General features: G+C 41.2%; 1 protein-coding gene across 3 annotated transcripts in view; it reads left to right on the top strand.

Annotated features, from left to right (window-relative positions):
• The first annotated feature begins 1,467 nt into the window (after nucleotides 1-1,467).
• The window catches only part of LOC137953425 (uncharacterized), a 30,836-nt gene continuing 9,096 nt past the window's right edge, over nucleotides 1,468-23,207 (top strand). The window contains exons 1-4 of one of the 3 annotated variants that reach the window (XM_068800830.1): nucleotides 1,468-1,563; nucleotides 8,543-8,702; nucleotides 8,952-8,993; nucleotides 9,068-9,212. In XM_068800830.1, coding sequence (XP_068656931.1) covers nucleotides 8,575-8,702; nucleotides 8,952-8,993; nucleotides 9,068-9,212 — 315 coding nt within the window. In that variant the 5' untranslated portion in view covers nucleotides 1,468-1,563; nucleotides 8,543-8,574. Of the gene's footprint in view, nucleotides 1,564-1,715; nucleotides 1,799-8,452; nucleotides 8,703-8,951; nucleotides 8,994-9,067; nucleotides 9,213-23,207 lie in introns of those variants that run through there. The other 2 variants (XM_068800828.1, XM_068800829.1) reach the window with 2 other exon arrangements.

The raw sequence follows: 23,207 nt of genomic DNA, 5'->3' as shown, positions 1-23,207 counted from the left end.
TCAGATTTGCTAGACCAAGTTCATTCAAAAGATCTCAAAAGTATGAGCCTACGATGCTTTTATTTTTTTAAAATAGCCCCTAGGTTCAATATCATGTAATAACCCCTTTTTCAAAAGCCTAAAAAATTCAATATGCTAAAAAGGTATGATCTCAAAGTATATGAGCACAAATTCTAGGTTGAAAGATGGTTAACAAACATTGATTTCACGGTGTAAGCTCAAAATTACTTAAAAATTTTCTGGATGCCCTTTTTCTGAAAACCAAATCTCCAAATTTGATTTTAAAGTAAGAGAGTATTTTGGAGCCATCATACAAGCCTTAAGAGTCAAGAGAGGTAATATTGGAGCAAAATTGACTTAAATAAACAAGTTCTCAATGCTGGTACTTTGAATCATTGGGCTTTAAAAGGGAACTTTTTGTCTTTTTTATAAATCTCGATAGAATCTCAATCTAAATTTATGAGAAAATACTTAAAATTGTAAATATGAGCTACTAATCACTCGTGTTGTCAAAACGATATTACTAGGCCATTTGAACGAACGATGTGGTTTATGACATGATTTACTTGTTTATCTCATGTATGGGTTGAGGCCATTTGAACGAACGATGTGGTTTATGACATGATTTACTTGTTTATCTCATGTATGGGTTGTTCAGTTGGTCATGTTTCATTCAAATGAATATGTTGTCAGAAATTTCTTTTGGGGACTTTTTATAAGCTTCAATACATTCCCAATACACATCATTTTCTTTGTAAAAGGTTTTGGAAAATAAAATTAGTATTCCAATGACTTGTAAGATGAACCTATTCACTCCCCCCCCCTCTCAAGGTTTAATACGTTTTGTATGTTATTTATTATAATATATCAACTCCCTTGAATTATTATGTGTGTTTTAATATATTATATTGTATTACTCTAAGTTTATATCTTAAATTTATATTTATATTTCATAAAAAAATATTTATCAAAAATAAATAAGGAGGAATCGTGGGTGGTACAATGAAATTGAATTCCTACAACCCATATGTCACTTCCTAACTTGTTACCATCACTAAATTAAGGCCTTTAATATTTGAGTCTACTCTATCATGACATATTTTATCTTGACTAAGTAAAATAGTCTGTCTCATGACTTGGAACGAGACACAACCTAACTAATCGAAGCCAAATCATTGCATGATTAGGGTATAATCAAGTTCATCATCTAACCTATATTGCTTAAGTTTAAATCCAAGTGGATTTAGGGAATTTTTATTATTTCTGGAATTATATTAATAACTCTAAAAATGTTTTGAATTTATTTTGAATTTATTTTAAATTTATTTTAAATTTATAGGCACTGAAAATTATAGATTTCTTAGAAACTTATAATTTAATACAATTTCTAGATAATTTCCGAGTAGACACTAGCAAGGCTTTTATATAGGAAACACCAAAAAACACGTATCTACCGTGGGAGAGGCCGGAAAAGCATACGCTGGAGAAGCTCGCTGGTTTCGGTCTTCGGGTATTTTCCTCCTAGCAATCTCGCCGTCATCTAGTAATCTCACTACTGAATCGGTAACAGTCCTTCCTCTTTCTCCCTGTCTCCCTCCCTCTCTTACTTTCTCTTAGGTGAATCACTGAGATTATGACTTGTTATTGCTTCTTATATCTAGTAGAGAGTTTGCACGAACATAGAACATTTCAGAGATTGTCTTGTACCACCGTATTGTATTGGTCGTATTCTCTTATGGAGCCGAATCGAAAGGCCAGTTGGTTGCCAGGACATTGAGCCGGTGTTGTTCCCTTCTATGTAAGCTTAGGGAAGGATGAATAGACCAAGAGAATTGCCATTTAATCTATGATTACTAGTGGGATGTGATTTATGTGCTCATACTCGTCCTTCTTAATAAGAAATTTATATCCCTGTTGTTTTGGTCCGTTAGATTTCTTGAATTATGTAGCCGTTTGTCATGTGATCTGCGTATGTGATAATGACTGCAGACACACTTGAACAGTTTGAACTTTGGATCTCTCTTTAGTGGGCTGCAATCTTGACATGTTGTTTCTGTATGGAGATGTAAATGATGTAACATAGAACACCATAAGCCGAATATATAGTAGAATGGTAATTTATTTAGACTGATTGACCCCATGTTCTGCCCAAGTGCTTATGACGAATATCATTCTCATTCAAAGAAGCAAAATTGAGGCACACAAACTATGTTGTTCCTCAGCTTTACAAAAACAACTAAGATTCTTCAGTAACATCAATCACTTCTACAAAAATTAATCTGCCTTATAGGCTGGTTCTTCTTACGATACAATTAACCAAAATTCTTAATTTAGCTCTGAGTCTAATACAAACGTATTTAGTCCTTTTTTGTCCTTTGGAGGCACAGTTGGTGAGGGACATCAAGTCTGGTTGTCATTGGCCTAGACTATTTCTCTTTGTTTTGGTGATGGGTCCAAGCCTCCTTGTAACCATAGAAAGAAGCAAAGAAATAGTCACAGTGCTCTTTTCTACCATGTATTAACATTCTCTACTGACCAAGGAATACTCTGCTCTTTAATTGTTTGGTACATGAAAAACATACCTAATGCAGATGAAAAGCTATGCAATTCACCTAGAAATTTAATAGCTTTGTAGCACTGTGATGCTTTCCCTCTTGCTCATCCAAAACATCTGACTCTTCTATCTTCATTACTTGACCAAAATTTGTGTATGCCATTTTCTCTTAATTTAACAAGTGCTGGTTGATCCAAGGATTTATTGTTGCCATTTCTTATTTATTTGTTTGAGATTTATGACTCGGACCATATGGATTTCATGGGGGGATAAGTTGGTAATTTTTCATTTTGTGTGATCTAGAGCCTGCCCTTGCATATTTTCTATTTTTGTTTAATATCGAGACATATACTCATTAAGGTGTTGAGCTCATTGATCCTTTCAAGTAAGATAGATGGGGTTCGTGAGAAATGTGGACTCCTCATGATGACACAATATTGCATAACTATCTCTGTTTTTCTTTCATGGGAAAAGTTCTTTTTGTCACTTTCATTGGTCCACAAAGGAAAACCTTCCATCATCTGCCCACTGAAGTCTAGAAGGATATCGGTTTCAGTGATGAAGGGAGTGATGGGGTGAAGCTATTGGATATGATATGAAGTTTGAAAAGGAGGAAGAAAACGAAAATGATTTGGAGGAAGAAATTAATTGGCCTATTGAGAATGAGAAATGAACAAGCAGAATTAGTTAACCATTTTGTCAATATAGCAGGGCAAATGTGGGCCAATATGTCAAGTGGAATAGTTTATTGAAATGAATAATTTGTTTTTAGATGTAACATATTTTAAAATTTTTTATTTTGCATTTATATTTGACATCTTATTTTACTAAAAATTAGTGATAGAAGTATGGTAATGTATTAGACTTTTCAGTAATGTTCATCTATTTCCTTAGAAAATACACCAATAGCTCTAATAAGAATTTGAAAGATTTTCCAAACAGTTACCTATTAAGACACTAATAAGATTTCATATTAATTGTTTCTTGGAAACGTTTCTAGCTTTTTGTGGTATATAAGTTTCTAGGATGGACATTAACAGGGCCTTAGTGAATTCTTTCTCAAAAGAAAAAAAAAAGAAAGGAAGTTAATGTGGTAAAAAAAAAAAAAACAGCGGCCATAGTGCATTGGTTTTTTGTTTTATTATCATTTCTCAACAACAGGGGAAGCTTCTGCTAGTAAATGCATCAATCCACCAAGTTCATAAGTGCTGTGGGTCGGCATTGGCATGAGAAATTATCTCATTGGAAAATCCATGTTGGCCCAGTCTCGTATTTGAGTGGTCCTCTTCTAAGTTTCCAGGAAACAATTAAAAAAATTGGTTATTTTTTAATTATTATATTTAATATATTTTATTTATTAACTAATATTAATTTACTTTTCTGAAAGTCACATATATCAAAATATTTTATTTAATAAATAATCTTTATGCACTTTACACCACACTTTCCATTGTGCACATTAACACAAACAAGTACTTTACATTGTGCACACTAACACAAACAAGTACTTTACACTGCACTTTCCATTGCGCACACTAATACAAACAAGTACTTTACATTCCCTCTCACTTTCCCCAGGGAAAGTACTTCACTTTCCCTTCCACTTTCCCTCCCTACTTACAATGTGCACTAACCCCCCCATAGTTGAATGTTGAGTATAGTTTATAAGTTTGATGATTTTTTTTCTTATATTTGGGCTATGTGATTATTTGGAAATTGCAAGATGGTTTTACTTAATGATTTTTTTTTTTTTTGTTTTGTATGTTTTACCTCTATGTTCTGATTATCCAGACTTGTAAGTCTGTAACAGAATTTGTTGGTTTACTTTTTTCTTTTCGTCTTTTAGTGAATGTTAATTTATCTTTCCACCATGTGAACTCATTCAATAAAATTGGATGGGAAGATCAAGTAAACATATGTTGTACTTTTTTTAAAAGAAAAATATCTACAATGACTTTGGCCTTTGCCTCAGTGGTCAGATGGCGTGGGCTTCTAGTGTGAGGTCTTGGGTTCAAGTTACACTAGGGGTGAGGAGGGTGGATGCGTGTGTAATCAATAGTCAAACAAAAAGAGAAGCACATATATATTATTCAGAAAAAAATTTCCTGGAAGCTATGTCCATGCAAATAATTATAAAAGAATAAACAATATTAGAGGGGTGGATGAAATTGCTTAAGAACCTTTTCAGTAAAATAAAAAAACCTTTAAAATTATACCTAGGCAACTGGACATAACAGACTCGTACTTTTTAGCTTTGCCTAGTCTAGGTTTTTTCTTCTGGTAAATTCTCCAGAAGCCCAAGTGTAACTCAAGTTGCTAGCATATGAAACTAAAAGAAACAAAAGAATGAAGCACAATCCCTTTTCTGTGGCAAGATTTGATTTCATTACAAGGCCAAATTGCTAAATTAACAAATAAATAGCTTGAGTTGATTTGGTCTTAACAAAGATTGGAGATCAAGCCCTTTCTTTAGCGAGAAAATAAGCCATACAATTAGTAGAGCAATTCACTTGAGACCACTTTGCTAAAGCTAGAGGAGATAAATCACAGATTCTAGAAAAAATATTCCCGTGTCTCCAGGGAGGCTCAATGAGGTTGTTGCACCAACCAACAACCCATTTTAATTCTCCCTCAACCACGATGGGTGCAGAGAAGTGTGAGTGATACATGTTCAAGCTATGAAGCAGCTCATACAAATCTACAAATGGAGTCTGAATGTCCCAAAGGACCAGCATATGAAAGAGTGACCAAACCATCATACCCGCAAAAACACTCCACCATAGCCTGTAGGCGCAAGATTGTTGCAGGAACAATCTTTCAAGATTTCTCCTATCCCTGCCATTACTAGTTCTATACCAGACAACTTTTAAAACCCATCAACACACCCACCTAGCTCCTATACCAAATGAGGAAATTATATGAAGCCTGAGAACTTCCGCCTCCATCTCCTCAGCACCAGATAGCCCCCCAATTTGATTCGGAATCCTCCACACCCAACACAAACCAAACTACACAAACTCTACTAACAATAACTCACATCCACATTCCCACTGGCTCAACTTTCCCCCACCGCCAAGGCAGGAACTGGAAGGCATGGTAAATTGAATAATTTTCTTTTGTCACATAGTTGTACATGTAATCTCTTTAGGAGACCTTCCTCATGTAAAGGAAGAAAAATGAGGTTGTACCCCTAAATCTTTTGGTAGATTGTATAAAAGTAGGCAGGAAGGTCTTATTTTGTGCAAAGGCTGATGCCGATGTAATGGTCATCAATAGTGGGCTCAAAGGAGCGATTATTCAGTACTGCCATGTGTTATGTATATATATATATATATATATATATATATATAAAATAAATTACATGGTTGCGAAGGATGTCATTTCACAAATCTGTTGATGTGCAGCGGGCTATTACAGCCCTCTCAACAAGATTCTTACAGCAAACAATCTTAGGCAAAGAAGAAATTACTTGCAAGCATCTAGTGCACCTTTAGCGGTATAGAGGAAGAGAATGTTACCAACTAGTTCTGCACTGCCCCGCTTGGAAGGCTTGGGCCAACTTGAGTATGATTGGGCTCCATTTTTGAGTTCCGAATGCCAACAAGATGAGCAAAGGTGCGTAACTCCTAGGCCTAGAGAAGGCTTTTCTTTCAGTGTGTATTACTCATATTCCTTGGGGCTTGTGGACGGAGCAAAACAACCGAAGATTCCGTAGAAAATATTCCATAGTGGAGTGTAAAGTTGGGTCCAAAACCCATCCCAAAATGACTAGCCAATGTAGGAAATCTCTATCCCAACTAATAAACTCTAGATCTTTGTACTCACTATTCCATGTGGGACTATTCCTTGACATTCCCCCTCACGTGTAGGCCATTTTTTGTGACTCTACAAATGGATAGTTTAGGTGTAGGTCCTCTTTTGTGGCTCTACAAGTGAATAATCTTAGGTGTAGGCCCTCTTTTGTGGCTCTACAAGTGGATAGTTTAGGTGTAGGTCCTCTTTTGTGGCTCTACAAGTGAATAGTTTAGGTGCAGGTCCACATATGAGTGCCTGCTCTGATACCATGTTAAGTTGGGTCCAAGACCCATCCCAAAATGACTAGCCAATTTAGGAAACCTCTATCCCAACTAATAAACTCTAGATCTTTGTACTCACTAATCCATGGGGGACTATTCCTTGACATTCCCCCTCACGTGTAGGCCATTTTTTGTGACTCTAAAAATGGATAGTTTAGGTGTAGGCCCTCTTTTGTGGCTCTACAAGTGGATAATCTTAGGTGTAGGCCCTCTTTTGTGACTCTACAAGTAGATAGTTTAGGTGTAGGTCCTCTTTTGTGGCTCTACAAATGGATAGTTTAGGTGTAGGCCCTCTTTTTTGGCTCTACAAGTGGATAATCTTAGGTGTAGGCCCTCTTTTGTGGTTCTACAAGTGGATAGTTTAGGTGTAGGTCCTCTTTTGTGGCTCTACAAGTGAATAGTTTAGGTGTAGGTCCACACATGAGTACCTGCTCTGATACCATGTTAAGTTGGGTCCAAGACCCATCCCAAAATGATTAGCTAATTTAGGAAACCTCTTTCCCAACTAATAAACTCAAAATCTTTGTACTCACTATTCCATGTGGGACTATTCCTTAACAAGGAGGAATCACCCTTTGTATATCTGGTCAGATTCCTCTCCCCCCCCAAAAGAGGTGTCTTAAAACTAAATTTTGATGGTTGTGCTCTTGGAAATCCGAGTAAAACTGGAATAGGATGAGTTTCCAAAAATAGTGAAGGCACTGTTCGAATCTCTTATTTTGTCCCCTTAGGCATAGATGATCCTAATTGGAGGTGACTCTAAAAGTTGTGATCCTAATTGGTGGTCCTCAAAGTCAGACCCCCCTTGGCGTCAGTGGAAGACTTTTTATGAAATTGTACACATTTTCTCTTTGTTTGATTATTATTGGAATCATTTTCCTAGATCAACTAATTCCTTGGCTAACTCCCTCGCCAACCAAGAAGCCTCCCTCCAATTGCTTGTTATAATTGGAGAGCTCTTTCCTTGATCTTGTTTTTGTTCTGTCTTGTCTTGAATAAAATTCAACTTTCTCAAGAAAAATCTTGAAGGTCTGATGGATACTACAATGTGTAGATCAAACCAAACATGAACATACTAGACTGGAGTAGAAGATGCAGAGGAACCCTAAAATTGGATCAGCTTGTTTATGCTGCCACTGTGCAAAGACCACTAAAATAAGCGCCGAAAGGTAGAGATTTTAGGGAATAAGAAGAGTTAAAGAAGATGAAAAAGAAGAAATAAATTCACACATTTTCCTAAAAAAAAGAAAAAGAAAAGAGAGAGGATAAGAGAAATGCTGCAGATGATGGGAAGTTGTCAATCAATTGAAACTTGATACCTCCGCTTTCTCTTTATTATGATACCTCCATATTACCAGTGCCTTCTATCAAATAATTTCGTATGTTACAAGAATAAAGGACCAAAATACCCTAAACCTCCACAAATGCATATATGCAAATTTATCATCCTATTACTTTCATGATGTAACTGAAAATGTGTAGAAGGATAAAGAAAAGGAGAACACGAGGAAACTTAATAAAAAAGTGTCTTTGGAGATTTGCCTTCTGTTGTGAGACAATGGTGATCATAGATGTATTTAGGCAGAAACTGACATGCTTTTATTGGTTTCACAATCTTTGCCATCCTTGTGCTTTTTGACCCAATTTTAAAATTTCAAACTGAATTACAAGTTCTCCCTTTATGCACTTGCTCACTGTATTCCAAATTTTCTTGTATGAAATTTCGCATGTTTCTTGTCGCTTGAATTGCATTAAACAAGATGTTAGATTCCTGTGCATTAAACAAGAAAAAAAATGACTCGATTGCCTTTCCTCACATCAGGACCAGGGTTCTTGGCTTTTATTTGCCATTGGAAGACAAAACTGTTGCAAGTTAACCATTTCGTTGGACAAATGTTGTTTACCAATTCAGAGCCCAGGCCGAAAATTCATGGACACTTCATCATGGCTGCGTATGTTTTCCTGGTTTTGGCATGCACCTCCCTCCCTGGATCAATTGCTTTAGCTTCTTCCTCTTCTTCTACAATGCACACCAACAATTGGGCTGTCTTGGTTTGCACATCTCGTTTCTGGTAATTATTCTTTATAAGTTATTCCAATTTTTTAAATAAGTGGATTGATAGTGTGGCTGTTTCCTCCATAGAGTTAAAGATGCTTTTCGTTTTCTGTGACTGTTTCTGGGTTAGAAAAACCATATTAAGTGGCCTTTTCAAGTTGCTTATCTTCAACTTAGTATTACTCAAATGGTTAAGCTAAAATGCAGCTTGTTTTTCTATTCAAAGTCATATGTTATGCCCCTTGATTAAATTGTGTTTGAGCAGGTTTAATTACCGGCACATGGCTAATACCCTATCTTTGTACAGGTGAGCTAATCCTACTCTTGCTAGAATTTCTTGTTATGTGGTCTCTTCAGCTCAAATGCCTACTTACTTTGCAGGACAGTTAAACGACTAGGAATACCTGATGATCGAATAATACTTATGTTGGCAGATGATATGGCATGCAATGCTAGGAACATCTATCCGGCACAAGTTTTCAACAATGAAAATCACCGTCTTAACTTATATGGTGACAATGTTGAGGTATGTTCTTCTTTTACTTCTTTGTTTTGTGTGGGAGTTCAATTTGTTGGAAACTGGAATGCAGGAAATTAAACTCCAGTCTGCTAGTAAAATGCTGTGGTTGTTTCTGGAGCACAATTTTCACTGACACTAGTTATGCCTTATTTCATGCGCCTGTCATATCAGTTCTAACAATGAAGATTTTAGATTGACATTTCTTCCCATGTGGAACTTAAGGAACTTACTTATGTTTAAAATTTCCATCCTTTTCTGTTAATGAATATATATGTGCTTCACTTGAGAAGAATGCATTGTTGTCATTTTCAAGTCTTTTTCAGTTATCTTTTGTAGTGTGCTCGTTTGAGCTCTCTCTTAATAAAATTCAGCATCATTTAAAAAAAGTTATTTTTTGTAGTGGGTTTGATTGAACTGTGCTTCTCTCATTTATATCGTTAAAGGTCCTTTATAGGTGGGTGATATAGTTTTTCTTGTTGTGTATTTTCTGTAAAATGTGGAACACTTATTTATTTATGTTTGTTATATTAATGAGAATAGTGAGAAATATTCTTGAGAGAAATTTTTTTGCAGAAATATTTGATCATTTGCTCCATGTAATCGAAGTATTTATATGGCTCTACTTTTTTTTTTTTTTTTGAAATGATGCTGAATTTTATTAAGACAAAAGCTCAAGAGAGCAATTTACAAAGGGGGGAAGCCTTCCCAAACAATGAGAGATTGCTGGGAAGTTCCGAATTTAGCCAATTTACCAGCCAAAGAGTTGGCTGATCTAGGAATGAGATTCCAATTACAATGAATAGAAGAGACAATGTCAGTAATACAATCGATGATAAGCCAGTGACGCCAAGGGGGGGAACTATCTTTTGAACACCAACTGATGATAGTCTTTGAGTCTCCTTCAATAATTAACTTGCCATGGAGACGTTCCTTGAAGATTTGGAGGCCGAATAGAAGAGCACTTACTTTAGCAGTATTTGAATCGGCCATGCCCACCAGCACAACTTAAGAAAGAATAGGGTCTCCATTGTTGCCTCTGAAAACACCACCTGCTCCATCCGGCCCAGGACAACCAATTGCACTACCATCAAAATTGAGTTTGATGTAGTCTCAAAGGGGAGGATCCTAGATGGCCGTAACCGGATTCCTGCAAGGGCCTGTCATATGAGCGATCAACCTCCAATTTTCCCGAAGGGAAACACCCGATAGAGCGGCAAACTCCTTTCTGGTATGTAACCAACTCGAGATAAGGCCCACAACATGTGAAGCTGTATTGTCCGGGGTGCTAGCTTTGGAGTTGAATCTCCGGTTATTTCGCTCGAGCCATAAGCACCAAAGGACATGTGCAAGACATGCCGAAACAATTAACTTGCCCAACCGAGGAAGGTGGATCCCCCTTACCATCTCATATGTGCCGAAAAAGTCCTGATGAAGCCCCATTTGGAGCCCTATCTTCTAAAAAATCTTCATCCAGACTTGCCAAGAAAATCTACAATGTAAGAGAACATATTGGACTATCTCACAGAAGGGACAGGAACGGTTAGGGGTGGTGAAGCCTCTTCTATGAAGGTTGTTAGAAGTGAGAATCTGTTCTCTGATGGCTGACCACATGAAGAACTTGATTTTACTTGGCATAGAGAGCTTCCAAGCCAAGTTTGCCTTGTGTTCATGCATACTGTAGTTTTGTTTTTTGATATGAGAGTATGCAGAAGTAATAGTGAATCGGCCATTGATGCTGGGCTTCAAATCAGTTTGTCAACTGCATGTTCTTGGATAATAGTACTGCTGAGTTTGGATAGGAGAGAGCAAAAAGCCAAAGTTTCCTCATCATTTAGTCCTCGGCGAAATGGGAGACTCCACGACTGATCCCTCCATGAGTCAACTGCTGAGCAAGAGAGGTCTCTAACCACCCAGAGAGCCCTGGGAAGTCCTCCAAGAGGAGGCGGGGGTCGCACCATTCATCCAACCAGAAAAGGAGGGTCCTTCCATTACCCGTGTGAAAGGAAGTGGCATATCTGAATACTGGGAGAAACTTATAAATTGATTTCCATATCGGGGATAGGTGACGAGTGACGCCATCCTCTCTCCACCAGGCACCCGAAAATTGAAGTAGAATTTGACCATATCTCTCCATAGGCTGTTATGCTTGATGTTGAAGTTCCAAATCCATTTGAGCATAAGAGCTTTGTTCATTGCCTTCGTAGGCCGGATGCCTAATCCTCCATTGGTGTGGGGCATGCAAATATCCTTCCAACTAACCAAATGATATCTGAAGGTGTCTTTTGATCCTCTCTAGAGAAAGTGCCGACGGAAGACATCAATCTTGGAGGAAACAGAGGCTGGATAGTGCATGAATGATAGCAGATAGTTTGGCAGCCCTGCCAAACAAGACTTGAGGAGAGTGAGACGCCCCGATGTAGATAGAAGCTTACCCTTCCAAGTAGCTAATCTCTTCTCAAATTTCTCAATGAGGGGGGACCGGAGCGACGCCGAAGGCCGAAAGTCAAAAAGGGGAGCCCTAGATATCCAAGGAGCATCCCAAATAGTCAGCCATACCTCGAAGCTCAGCTGGATCGATGTGGTAGCCTAGAATGATGGTTTCTTCTAGTTTATGTTTTGACCAAAAGCCAATTCAATAATCCCAAAATAGCACGCAATTTTCTGATCTGATCCATAGGACCAACCCCGAAACAAATAGTATCATCTGCAAACTGGAGGATCGGAATATCAAAGGCTGTGCAGTCCGTTGTGGGGAGGAGCCATCCTATGTTCTTGGCCGAATAAATCAAGGAGGATAGATATTTTGCCCCCACATTGAAGAGCAAGGGAAGGGGGGGGGGGGTCTCCTTGTCTGATTCCCCTAGATCCCTTAAAGTACCCACAAACCGTTCCGTTGAGAAGGACGGAGTAGCTTGCAAAGGAGATGCAGCTTTGGATCCAAAAGCGCCATTTTTCCTCGAATCCTATCTTTCCTAGGAGGGTGTCTAGAAACTTCCAGTTAACTCTGTCAAAGGCTTTTTCGAAGTCAAGCTTGAGGACGAATTTGGAGAGTTTAAGAACCTTGAAGTGGTGGATGAGATCGTGACATGCCATGGCTGAATCAAGTATGTTCCTTCCCTTGATAAAAGCACTTTGGCCATGATGGATGGCAATAGGGAGAATTGCCCCAATGCTTCTATATCTGTTGCCAGGCTGATAAAAGGAGTGGGCCATGCAAGCAATGTCGTCTCTGATGAAGGGCTAACATCGGCGATAAAATTTCCTGTGAATCTGTTCGGACCTGGAGCGTGATCCAGAGGAAGACCAAGGGCTGCAATTTCAATTACCCTACTGGAGAAGGGGAGCTCGATGAGACTAGCTACAACTGATGGAATAGCCTGGAAGTGAACCCTTTGGATGAAAGGGTGGACTGGCTGGCGATCAAAATATAAATGTGCAAAAAAACTCACCAATAAGTCTGAAATAAAGGTTCAATCCGAGGTAGTCTCACCATTGACGCCGAGCATGGTGATGCGGTTGGCTCTTCTTCATGCAGAGGCGACTGCGTAGAAGAATTTAGTATTAGCATCCCCATCGGAGAGCCACTTAAATCTTGCACGTTGCTTCAAATGCATGAGCTCACTGGAAAGACTGCATTTGCCCTTGAAGGGCATACCTCTGAGTGAGTTCCGAAGAAGAGAGTCCTCTAGACTTCTCCTCTGAGTCTAGAGTGGCTATCTGAGCAAGGGCAGTGGCTTTCTTGGCCGAGGAAGAGGCTTAGCAGAGGCCTAGCAGCATCGGCTTCAACAACTTGAGCTTGACCGGGAACGTCCCACCCGCTCGGGCCAACAACGGTCATTTCCTCCCAGAAGGACTAGATAAAGAAGTCAAAAGAGGGGTCCGCAATCCAAGTATTATTGAATCTGAAAGGGGGGGGGGGTCGCCTGTAAGCATCAGAGGAATAGGTCACATCTGACAAATCCTGAAGAGGTCATCCCCCAAAAGGTGGCGCTCATGGTGTTTGGTAGGGCCATAAATACCCAGTATGCACCAAATGTTCCCCGAACCTTTCTCTCTCTGCTTGATTCCAAGGGAGTATGTGCCAAAACAACGATCAAGAATCTCTATGGTATTGGTATCCCACACCAGTAGGATGCCGCCAACCGATCCCACCGCATCCACTGAAGCCCAACCGGGCTCCTTGAGGGGCCACAACTCATGGATATTGCCAAGGGGAATAGAAGCCTCCTTAGTTTCTTGAAGAACAACTACAGTTGCCTTGGTAGAGGCAAGGAGGTCTCGAATGGAGGCGTGACGACGCAAAGACCCAATTCCACGGGCATTCTAGGAGAGAATAATCATTGATCGTTTTTCTTCTTCTTTGACTTCTTAGATGGGTGGTTATCTCCCAGGAGAGGCTCTGTGAAGACGGTACCCATCACCTTGGCAAGTTCCACTATCTGGGCCCAAGTTTCTAGGTCGTATTTATGCTATTCTGACTGGAGAGTAGTCACAAACTTTTGAGCTCTTTCACCCAGCTCTGGAAGGATGATGCCACCTGTCTCTGGATTACGGGGATATTGGGTGGTAGCATTGGGTCCTCCCTGAAAAAGCTGTTTGGGCTGGCCTCTATTTGGGCGCTAGTAGGTGGCAAGGGGGGAGGAGAAAGATTTTGTGTGCTTCCACGAGGAACAAGCTTACTGGTTTTGGACTCTGCGTCGGAGAGGTAGTTTTCGGGGTGAGGATTTCTTGGAGGTGAGGGAGGAGGAGAGTCCATTATCCAGGTGGTGGTGGTGGTGGTGGGGGGGGGGGGGGGGGGGTGGGGGTGGGTTGGGGATTTCTTGGAGGTGAGGGAGGAGGAGGAGTCCATTATCTGGGGGGGGGGGGGGGGGGGGGGGGGCTTGTGGGGTGTGAGGGCTGTAGGAGTGTGCCAGCTATAAATGTGCTTGGGAGGGTGGGTGCAGTGTCCAGAGTTGCTACTCCCAGAGCATTGATTGGCTATGTTGATGCAGATCCAGAGCCGCCCCTTGTCCACCATAATGCATATGAAGTATTGCCTTTCGCAAGGACGAAGAGGGTTGATGAGAATCTGGGGATTTCTTGGAGGTGAGGGAGGAGGAGAGTCCATTATCCGGGGGGGAGCTTGAGGGGTGTGAGGGCTGTAGGAGTGTGCCAGCTATAAGTGTGCTTGGGAGGGGGGGGGGGGGGGGGGGGGGTGCAGTGTCCAGAGTTGCTACTCCCAGAGCATTGATTGGCTATGTGTATTCTCAAGGCTCAACTGTAGTTTTAGAGGCCACTTTTCTGAAGTCATCCATAGCTGCAATGCTGATGTAGATCTAGAACCGCCCCTTGTCCACCATAATGCATATGAAGCATTGCCTTTCGCAAGGACGAAGAGGGTTGATGAGAATCTAGGCCTCATCAAGACGGTGCCAGTGCTCAGTGATTGGGTCCAAAGCAATGATAGAGCCAAACTCGGAGATTACTCTCGAGAATATTGCGTTCTGCTAGAGCTCAGCAGGAAGTTTAGTAATAGTAACCCATTGGCCGTATTGGTTGGAGGGTGCCAAGGGTAGCCACTCTGAGATCTCGGTGATGCCAGAGGTGGTGTGGGGTGTGAGGACAAGAGCCGTAGAAGACTCCTGCTAGGTTCCGAAATGAACGAATCAAGTTTGGGGGCCGAGGTATGAGATTCTGGGGGTGTAGGGGAGGTGGAGTTCATCAATCAGCTAGTGGAGAATGCTAGATTTGACGATGTCGAGGGATGTTTGGACTAGGATGGAGCGGGTCAAAATTTTCCGCCCATCTTGGAGAAGATTTGGTGGGATTTGAATGATTTCTGAGGTTTATGTGTGAGGAGGGGGTACTGAAGTTAGGTTTAGGGGCGATTTAGGAATTTTCGAGAAGGAGGGGGTGTTATTGGGTACGGGAGGGGGTGCCGGGTGGGTGGTTTGGCATTGCTGAGACTCGAGGAGGAGTGGTGGAAACTTTTATCTGGCATTGCCGGGGAGAATCAGATCCTCTACTGGATCCAACGTCGACCTCTGGGATGGCTGCGGCTAGTTCCTTCCAGCCAAAACCTGAGTTGGTGACCTCTGGGATGAATATTCTTGCCAAAACGGAAGTTCCTCTTCGGTCGGTGACCCAACATTCCTGGCGACCACGGAAGGTAGTCATTGAGAAGAGGAAAATGGAATCCCGCGACCAAAGTTCGTGGGACCTTTCCGTTTCGGTGGCTGCTCTCTGAAATTGTAATCTGAAGCTAGAGATCGTTTCTGTTAGGTTGTAGATGTAGGAGAGTTTCGATCCGTCAATTGAATAGATTTGGATCACCGAACCAGATTTCCGAATGACTCTCTCGTTGTTACTTTGCATTTTCCGTAATTGAGGTGGAAAAGGTTATTCTGCTTCTTCCATCGGGATATCGTTGTCCAGCAGGCATCGTGGTCTTTCTTTGGAGACTCAGAAGGCTAGCCGGAGTGATGGTTGGGTGACTTTGACCTTCTATGAGATTTTCTTCCTCTCCGTGAAGAGAAATCTCTCTTAGTTCTGCGCATTGCTGCATTGTCGTGTCTTCTGCCAGTGTTGGAAGTGATTGCGGTAGCCCTGTTGGAGTGATGGTGACCGTCAGGAGTGGTCCGGTCGCTGGTCGTGGGGACGATGACCATTGGGGGGACTCTCTCTCGCATCGCTGTTGTTCGGTGCACGTTAGCGATTTTGAAATTGCACGGTGCACGATACGGTTTTCCTCAAAAACTTATAACTCTACTTAAAAAATAGTTTCTTTAGACAAATCCCCAGAAAAGTTTCTTCCAGGTTTATGCAACGTTTGTTCACAACATTGTGCTTTCCTGAATAATTCTTCATTTGGATCTGTTACTGTTACATTCTAAAGCCCAATCGCAGAGAATAGCTAGGCGAGAGAGATATAGAGCAGTGAGAAAGAGAAGAGATTGGAGCATAAGTTTCAGAATAGAGGTCAATGCACAACCCAACTCTATTTATTACTTTTGTATATAAGGAAATCCGTAAGGTTAAAATTTTTTGCGTAGTACAATATTCTATCTAACTAGAAACTTGAAATTTTAGCAGATTGTCCATATACTTGAACATTCCCCCTCAATCTGCGGCATATAGATCATATGTCATTTGTGTTGATTGCAATGCTTTTGGTGACTACTTCTGCAAGTTACTTCTGTGAGGAAATGTGCTGAATAGAGTTGATTTGACTCTGAATCTTGTCAAATAAGAAGAGATAGTCTACTTCTATGTGCTTGGTTTAATTTTGGAAGACTAGATTGTTCGCAATATGCATCACTGCTTGGTTATCATAAAACAACCATTGGGTCTTCCACTAGGAGCTGCAATTTGTGACCAGAGATTTTTAACCACATCATTTTGCAATGTGGTCGATTGTTTGGTGGGATTGTTGTTTGGGGGGTGAAGTTATTGTTTTTGTCTCCTTTGGTACATTGGTCGGGGTGAAAGCTTAGAATGGTGGAGTGTAAAGGGGTGAAAGCTTAGAATGGTGCGAGTGTAAATGGGTTTTAGCTAGACTATAGCAAAGGGTAGTTTAAAAAAAAGTAACATCTGTTGAGTTCTACAATTTTTCTGACTAGGGTGATAGCAAATATACCCTTTCTTTTTTTTATTGAATATCCCAAAAAGATAGAATTCAACAACTTCAGATCTAGCTTGTTCCCACTTGTAGATAGATGGTGTACAAACAAGACACATCCAGAGACACGAGGAGTTAATGGTAATGGGTTCTAATGGAGATCACACTGGATGGGATTCAGTCAATAAACAGAACAAACAATAAGAATAACATGGATCTGAAAATTATCAGGAAACATTCATGGTCTGTAAGAGGGCCTTCTGACTTTCACAGTTGCCTGCTTTTTTGTTTAACGTAGTATGGGCACAGGAAATTTTATGAATAATGCCTTCTTTAGCACTGAAAGAGGAAAAAATAGGAAGACATATTCCCAAGAATTATTGGAACAAAAAGCCTTAATCTTTAACCATATTCAGTAGGTACCGTAAAATAAAAAAGATTGAAAGATGACTAAGTTTGATCGGTCTTTCATTTTCTAAAGCCAAGTGACCCTAGAGTAGTCTTCCTTAGAGGTTACAAAATATTGAAAACTGGATGTAGTAGGCACATTTATAGGATCTCAAGTATTTACAAAAGGACTCAAAGGCTTATTGTCCTCCCTTGGCAGAAATGATTCAGATGATGTTTTCCTAATTGATTGGACTCACATTCCAAACTTGACATTGACTTCAAGGTTGGAATTTGATACTAAGAAAGAAGAGATGGATGCCCAATCTGCATCCCCATTGTACAGGTGTGGTAGTTTCTGTAGCGGCTTTAGTGAATTAAATATGGGCACCATTTCTGAGTTCTACCTGAAGCTGAGGTGCTAGGAGCTCTGCAGGGGATTATTCTTTACTCCCAATTCTTTTTCCAGCCACTTGTAATTGAAGGAGATTTGGTGGTGGGACCATTTGTGCTAATCTTGTATTTTTTAGTTTGTTTTGTTTTCATTTTCTTTTGTTGTCATTTTTGGTTTTTGGCCCCTGATTGATAAAGTTTCTCATCTTTCAAAAACAATAATACCTGTTTCATCTATGGATCCTGAAAACACAATGTGTAGGGAAAAAAGGTGACAGTGCAACTTAAGATTTTTTGTGAGTTCAATAAAAGATTTAATGGAAATTAAGGTAGATGCAAAACATTAGTCAGTGGCTAATTGAATGTGATATGTGAAGAACCAGTGCCATGAATTTTTGATTGGGAACCATCGGCTAACATACCTATTAGATAGGGATGAGATTGTGCATGTGATTGTAGTTGTCTTGTCATGTGTTATGAAACATCCCCTGAAAATTCATGTGTTCCCTTGGAACATGAAAACTAGGAATTTCCTATAGTTGAGGAGATGAAGGTTGCGTTGCCCATGTTCCAGCCTTGTCCATCAGCTTTATTTCAGTTGGAAGCTTGGTATGCAGATGTTTGCTCCTTGAAGAGTGGTGATCTTAGCTTGGAAGCCAGCCCACCCACCCACCACCACATAGGTGTGATTAAGCATAATTTCAATGGCTGTGCCCTTGGCAATCCGGGGTTTGCTGGCTTTGGAAAAGTTCTTTGGTCTTTTGGTGGTGGGATCTTTGCTTCTTACTCTGGCCCCCTTGGGACTATGGATTCCGCCACTTTGACATGTGCTCATCATCTTCAGAGACTCCTGAGGTTACTGAATCTGGATTGAAGGATTCTGGTGGGAGTCTCCCTTCAATCTCTTGTTGAGATGGAGATTCCCCTACCTTTCTTATAAAAACTGGTGTAGGGATCTTCTTCTTTTTTTGGCATCACATTGATGATGGATTAAAGATGCATCCATATAAATCTTTTGGAATAAGAAGCTTCTTCATGGCTTGTGAACAAGCAATGTAGTTAGAAATGCTCTTATTGTGGTAGAGTCATAATTTGCAATAATTCTATTTTCGTTTTAGTAGTAGGATAATCAGTCTCTGCAGCCTATGGGTGAGAGCCGGTTCTTGATTTTTTTTTTGGGCTTCTAGGGATTTTTTTGTAATTGTTGGAGGTTTTATAGCATCATGGATTTTCTCAAAATTTCAGTTCAGGTCCAGATTTCCCTGAAATTTCCTAAAATTTTCTAGGGTTTCTTGGACTTGTAAATTCCATAAGATTTGGGCCTTTATGTAATTTAGAATCCTGACATCGGATTTCTGACTCTGAATTTCGGGAGAATCCGACACCATGAGGCGACGTTGGGAGGAGCGTTCCCCCTCCACGACACTCCTCCCCAAAAGTTGCTGCGAGGGGAAGCGCCAGAACTCCTACCACCGACGACAATGACGACGCCGGCGAAGACGAAGGTGATGTCAACGACGGCGGAAAAAGCCCCCAATCTTTCCTGCCTTCTCGATCCCAATCGAGTGGAGACAAATGGAGATGGAGAATGGTGCATGGCAAGGGGTCGACACTCTGGGAAAAAAGGAAAACGAAAGGAAGGAGAAACATTGTGGGTCTGCGGGAATTCGGAAATCTTGTTGGAGCTAAAACTAGGGAGATCCGACAAGGTGATACGAATAAACATGAAAAATGGTAAAAGACGTTATTTCATCTCAATCCCGCTGGCCGCAGCCTTGGATTTTGCGAGTTGCTGTGTTGATGAGGAAGTGTCGAAAGTCCCTTGGCTTCGGGAGATCAGAATCGGAGAACTCTCTTTCTCTGTTTCGATATTCCGAAAGAGAGGAACGAGAGAACTGAAAATCGTCCAGCGTAGGGGTCTGTTGATAATGGCCTGAGCCTACCTCCCAGAAAAAATTGGCGCATCCTTCTGTTGGAAAGATTTGAGGGAAAAGATACTAAGCTTCATCCCATCGAAATCGGTTTCGAGACCTCCATCCTCTCTTCCCATTCCCCCCCCAGAAAAGACGACCTTCATTTCCTCTCCACCTTCCATCTCAGAAATCCAACCCACCTCTGAACCTCAGCTGTCTTATGCCGTCCACCCAGAAATCTCCCCTCCCCAAGGCCCAAAACATTGCCATACATTTACCCTCTGATCTCTTCTCGAATGGATTTAAGGAATTGCAATTAGCTCTCAAGGTGGTGACTTCCCGAAGACTCCAGTACGAGCCCTCAGGCACCGCATATGGCCCAAAAAGTCGACAAAAAATCCGATACGGCCCCGTTCTCCGAAGCTTTATTTTCCATTTCCAAATAAAAAAAAGACGGTGAACATCAAGAGGATGAAGTATGTTTATCTTCTGGCTCGCAATTCAAAGAAGGGCGTCTCCAAAAAGACGACCCAAAGCCCCACACAGGTGTGAATTTCGAAAGTCTAATGACTCATTCAAATTCAAATGGGTTTTTTCGAATGGTGCAAACAGTTCATACACAGGCTCAAACATCAGAAGAAGGACGCTCACACTTTACAAGGCAATTTTCAAATTGTACATCAGAAAATTCAGAAACCTATTCGGGAATCCCCCTTTCTACTTTTTCAAATCCCCAAACCTTTATCTCCCATTCACATACCCCTACCCTTTCGAACCCCGAAATATCACAATCTCCAACGTCCTCCTCTTCCCCTACATCCCTATCTCACTTCTCAAATTCCCAAAAAAGCCACTGGTCAACTTGCGCAACCATTCCTCCCCCCCAGAAAAGTCCTTTCGATTCCCCATCTTCCCTCTCAACCCGTCCTTCGAGATCAGAACCGCGTGTATTCACAGCACAACACTGATCCCAAGCAGAACCAGTACATCAACCCGAAAATTGGAAAAAGCCTGCACATCCTTTCCCACTTCGGAACGTCCAAACTAACCAAGCTTGCCACTTCACTACTCCTGAACCTCTAACAGAAATTAGCCAAATGAAACCACTCAATCAAGGCCCTTCTATGACCACTGGTAAGGATTTTGATATCCCGGATTTTCCTCGCTCCCCCGAATCGGGAATACCAGAGTCGTCTCGCTTGCCCCTTCAACCACCCATGGTGCTCCAAAACCCTCATCATGAGCCGCATCTAAACCCCTCCTCTCCCCCGGTTCTCGCCACTTACCAAAGAAGAAGGCGATGACAAGAAATAGATACTACTGTTCTGGGAAGTTCGATGCCGGTTAACCCCCAAAATCATGACAAGCTTGTCAGTACCCAAACTCCTCTTTCTCCTGGTAGACTTGGCCGTCTGGTCAAGGAACTCCAAGTGGAAAGTCTTAAGTATGATGAAGAATCATGGCAACAAATGATAGTTTTGGCCCGCCTTATGGGAGCAGTTTTCAGAGGTCCGTTGCGTGGGGACAGAAATGCATCAGGAGTCATGAAGTACGGTAATAAATGATCGTGCTTTCCTGGAATGTTCGAGGAATTGGGGCATTCCGGAAGAGGGGAGTGATCTCGAGTTTCCTCTCTCAATCCAAGCCCTCCATTGTAATCCTCCTAGAAACAAAGTGTCAAGAGATGTCCGATGCTATTGTCAAAGAGCTTTGGACGAATTCTTCTATTAAGTGGGTGGCTGTTAACGCTGAGGGTCACTCTGGAGGTATCCTAGTCGCTTGGGACTCGACGCTTTTGACTTCCTTGCAAGTGATTGAAGGCCGTTTCTCTTGGGTTTGCAACTTAGAGATCTCTCCTAGGGCAGAATTTGGTGTGTAGAGGGAGTATACGGTCCGACCAGATACCGTGAGCGTGGCCTTTTTTGGGAAGAGCTCAGTAACTTTTTCCAGTCCTGGAGACTCCCTTGGCTTTTCGCTGGTGATTTCAATGCAATTCGATACTGCAACGAGAAGAAGCTGCCGTTTCTATGCGAGGTTTCTCCGATTTTGTTGGCAGATGTGGGCTGGATGAGATCCCCCTCTCAGGGAAAAATCATACTTGGTCGAACAACCATTAACAACCAATTTTGTCCAAATTGGATCTTTTTTGGCCTGTCCTGAGTGGCTACAATTATTTGGGAATGTCTCTGGTCGGGTTCTGAACAAGGTGGGATCAGATCATTGGCCAATCATGATAACCACCTCTTTCGAGAAATGGGGTCCCTCTCCTTTCCGGTTCGAGAATTCATGGTTATCTACCAAAAATTTTGAAGCTCATATTGATGAATGGTGGGCTGCGGGTCCATATTTGGGCAGGCGGGAGTGGGCTTTTCCTCTGAAGCTTCGGTTCTTAAAAAAGAAAATTAAGGAGTAGGCCACAGAGCATCGCACCTCTCTAGTTGCTGAGAAGTCTTCTATTCTCTCTCAAATTGCAGAACTTGACTTGGTGGAGGAGCAGAGGTATTTATCTCCGGCGGAGTTCTCAACCCGAATCTCTCTAAATTCAAATCTAAATTTAATTCTCAATCAAGAAAAGTTCCGTTGGAAACAACATGCCAGATTTAAATGGCTAAAGGAGGGAGATGCCGACACAGTTTTTTCACACAGTGGCTTCGGCTAAGAGGAGGTCCAACCGTATTACCTCATTATGCATTAATAATGAGGTAACATCGTGTCGGACTTCGATTACTAATTTGTCGCTCAAGTTCTTCACAGATCTATATTCGGAGGAATGCCCATATAGATCGAAACTTCAGAATATCAGATTTTCTCGTCTCTCTCCAGCTGCTGCTTCTTTCCTAGAGTTGCCGTTTTCATTTGGAGAAGTCGAACGTGCTGTTTTAGGCATGGAAAGTGATAGGGCACCAGGCCCTGATGGCTTCAATGGTGATTTCTTAAAAAAAATTTGGCCTCGTCTCAAGGGGATATCATAGCCATGGTTAATGGGTTTTTCAACAATGGGATCACATTCCATAGTATTGGTGCGTCTTTTATTGCATTCGTCCCGAAGAAACCAAGTGTGGAGAAACTTGAGGATTTTAGGCTTATCAGCCTCGTCTCTAGTGCTGACAAGATTATAGCCAGAATTTTGGCGCACCTTAAAGTCCTCCTTCCAACAGTTATTCACAAAGGGCAAGGCTCTTTCTTGAAAGAAAGAGAGATTCTGGATTCTACTATGGCTGCTCATGAACTTATTGACCATTTTCAGCGCAACAAGGACCCAAGAATTGCCCTAAAGCTAGATCTTGAAAAGGCTTTTGACAGAGTAAATTGGATCCTGTTGGATGAGATAATGGAAAAGATGGGTTTTGGCAACAGATGGAGATTCTGGATCAGAAGTTGTGTGGGTTTGACATCGTACTCTCTCCTCATCAATGGCTCAGTATGTGGTTATTTCAAAGGGACTAGAGGAATTAGACAGGGAGACCCTCTCCCCGCTTTTATTCAATATGGTTGGTGAATTTCTATCTGCGATGTTCTACTCGGCAGGTAATCTTGGGTGGCTCCCCCCTACTAGTTCCAGTCCAGCTTTCAATATTCCCATTCTCCAGTATGCAGATGATACCATCATTTTTGGTGTCGGTAACACTGATTGTGCAAAAAAGATTAAAACTGTGTTGGGGCTCTTTGAATTAGCCTCTGGTTAGAAAGTAAATTGGGGAAAGACTTCCC

Source organism: Aristolochia californica, unplaced genomic scaffold (assembly GCF_029961685.1).
Source record: "Aristolochia californica isolate CCGP_79_NKW_82.1479 unplaced genomic scaffold, dmAriCali1.0.hap1 SCAF_16, whole genome shotgun sequence".
In the NCBI taxonomy this organism is placed as follows: Eukaryota; Viridiplantae; Streptophyta; class Magnoliopsida; order Piperales; family Aristolochiaceae; genus Aristolochia; species Aristolochia californica.
The sequence above is the reverse complement of the archived record's forward strand: the minus strand, read 5'-3'. Positions and strand labels throughout refer to the sequence as shown.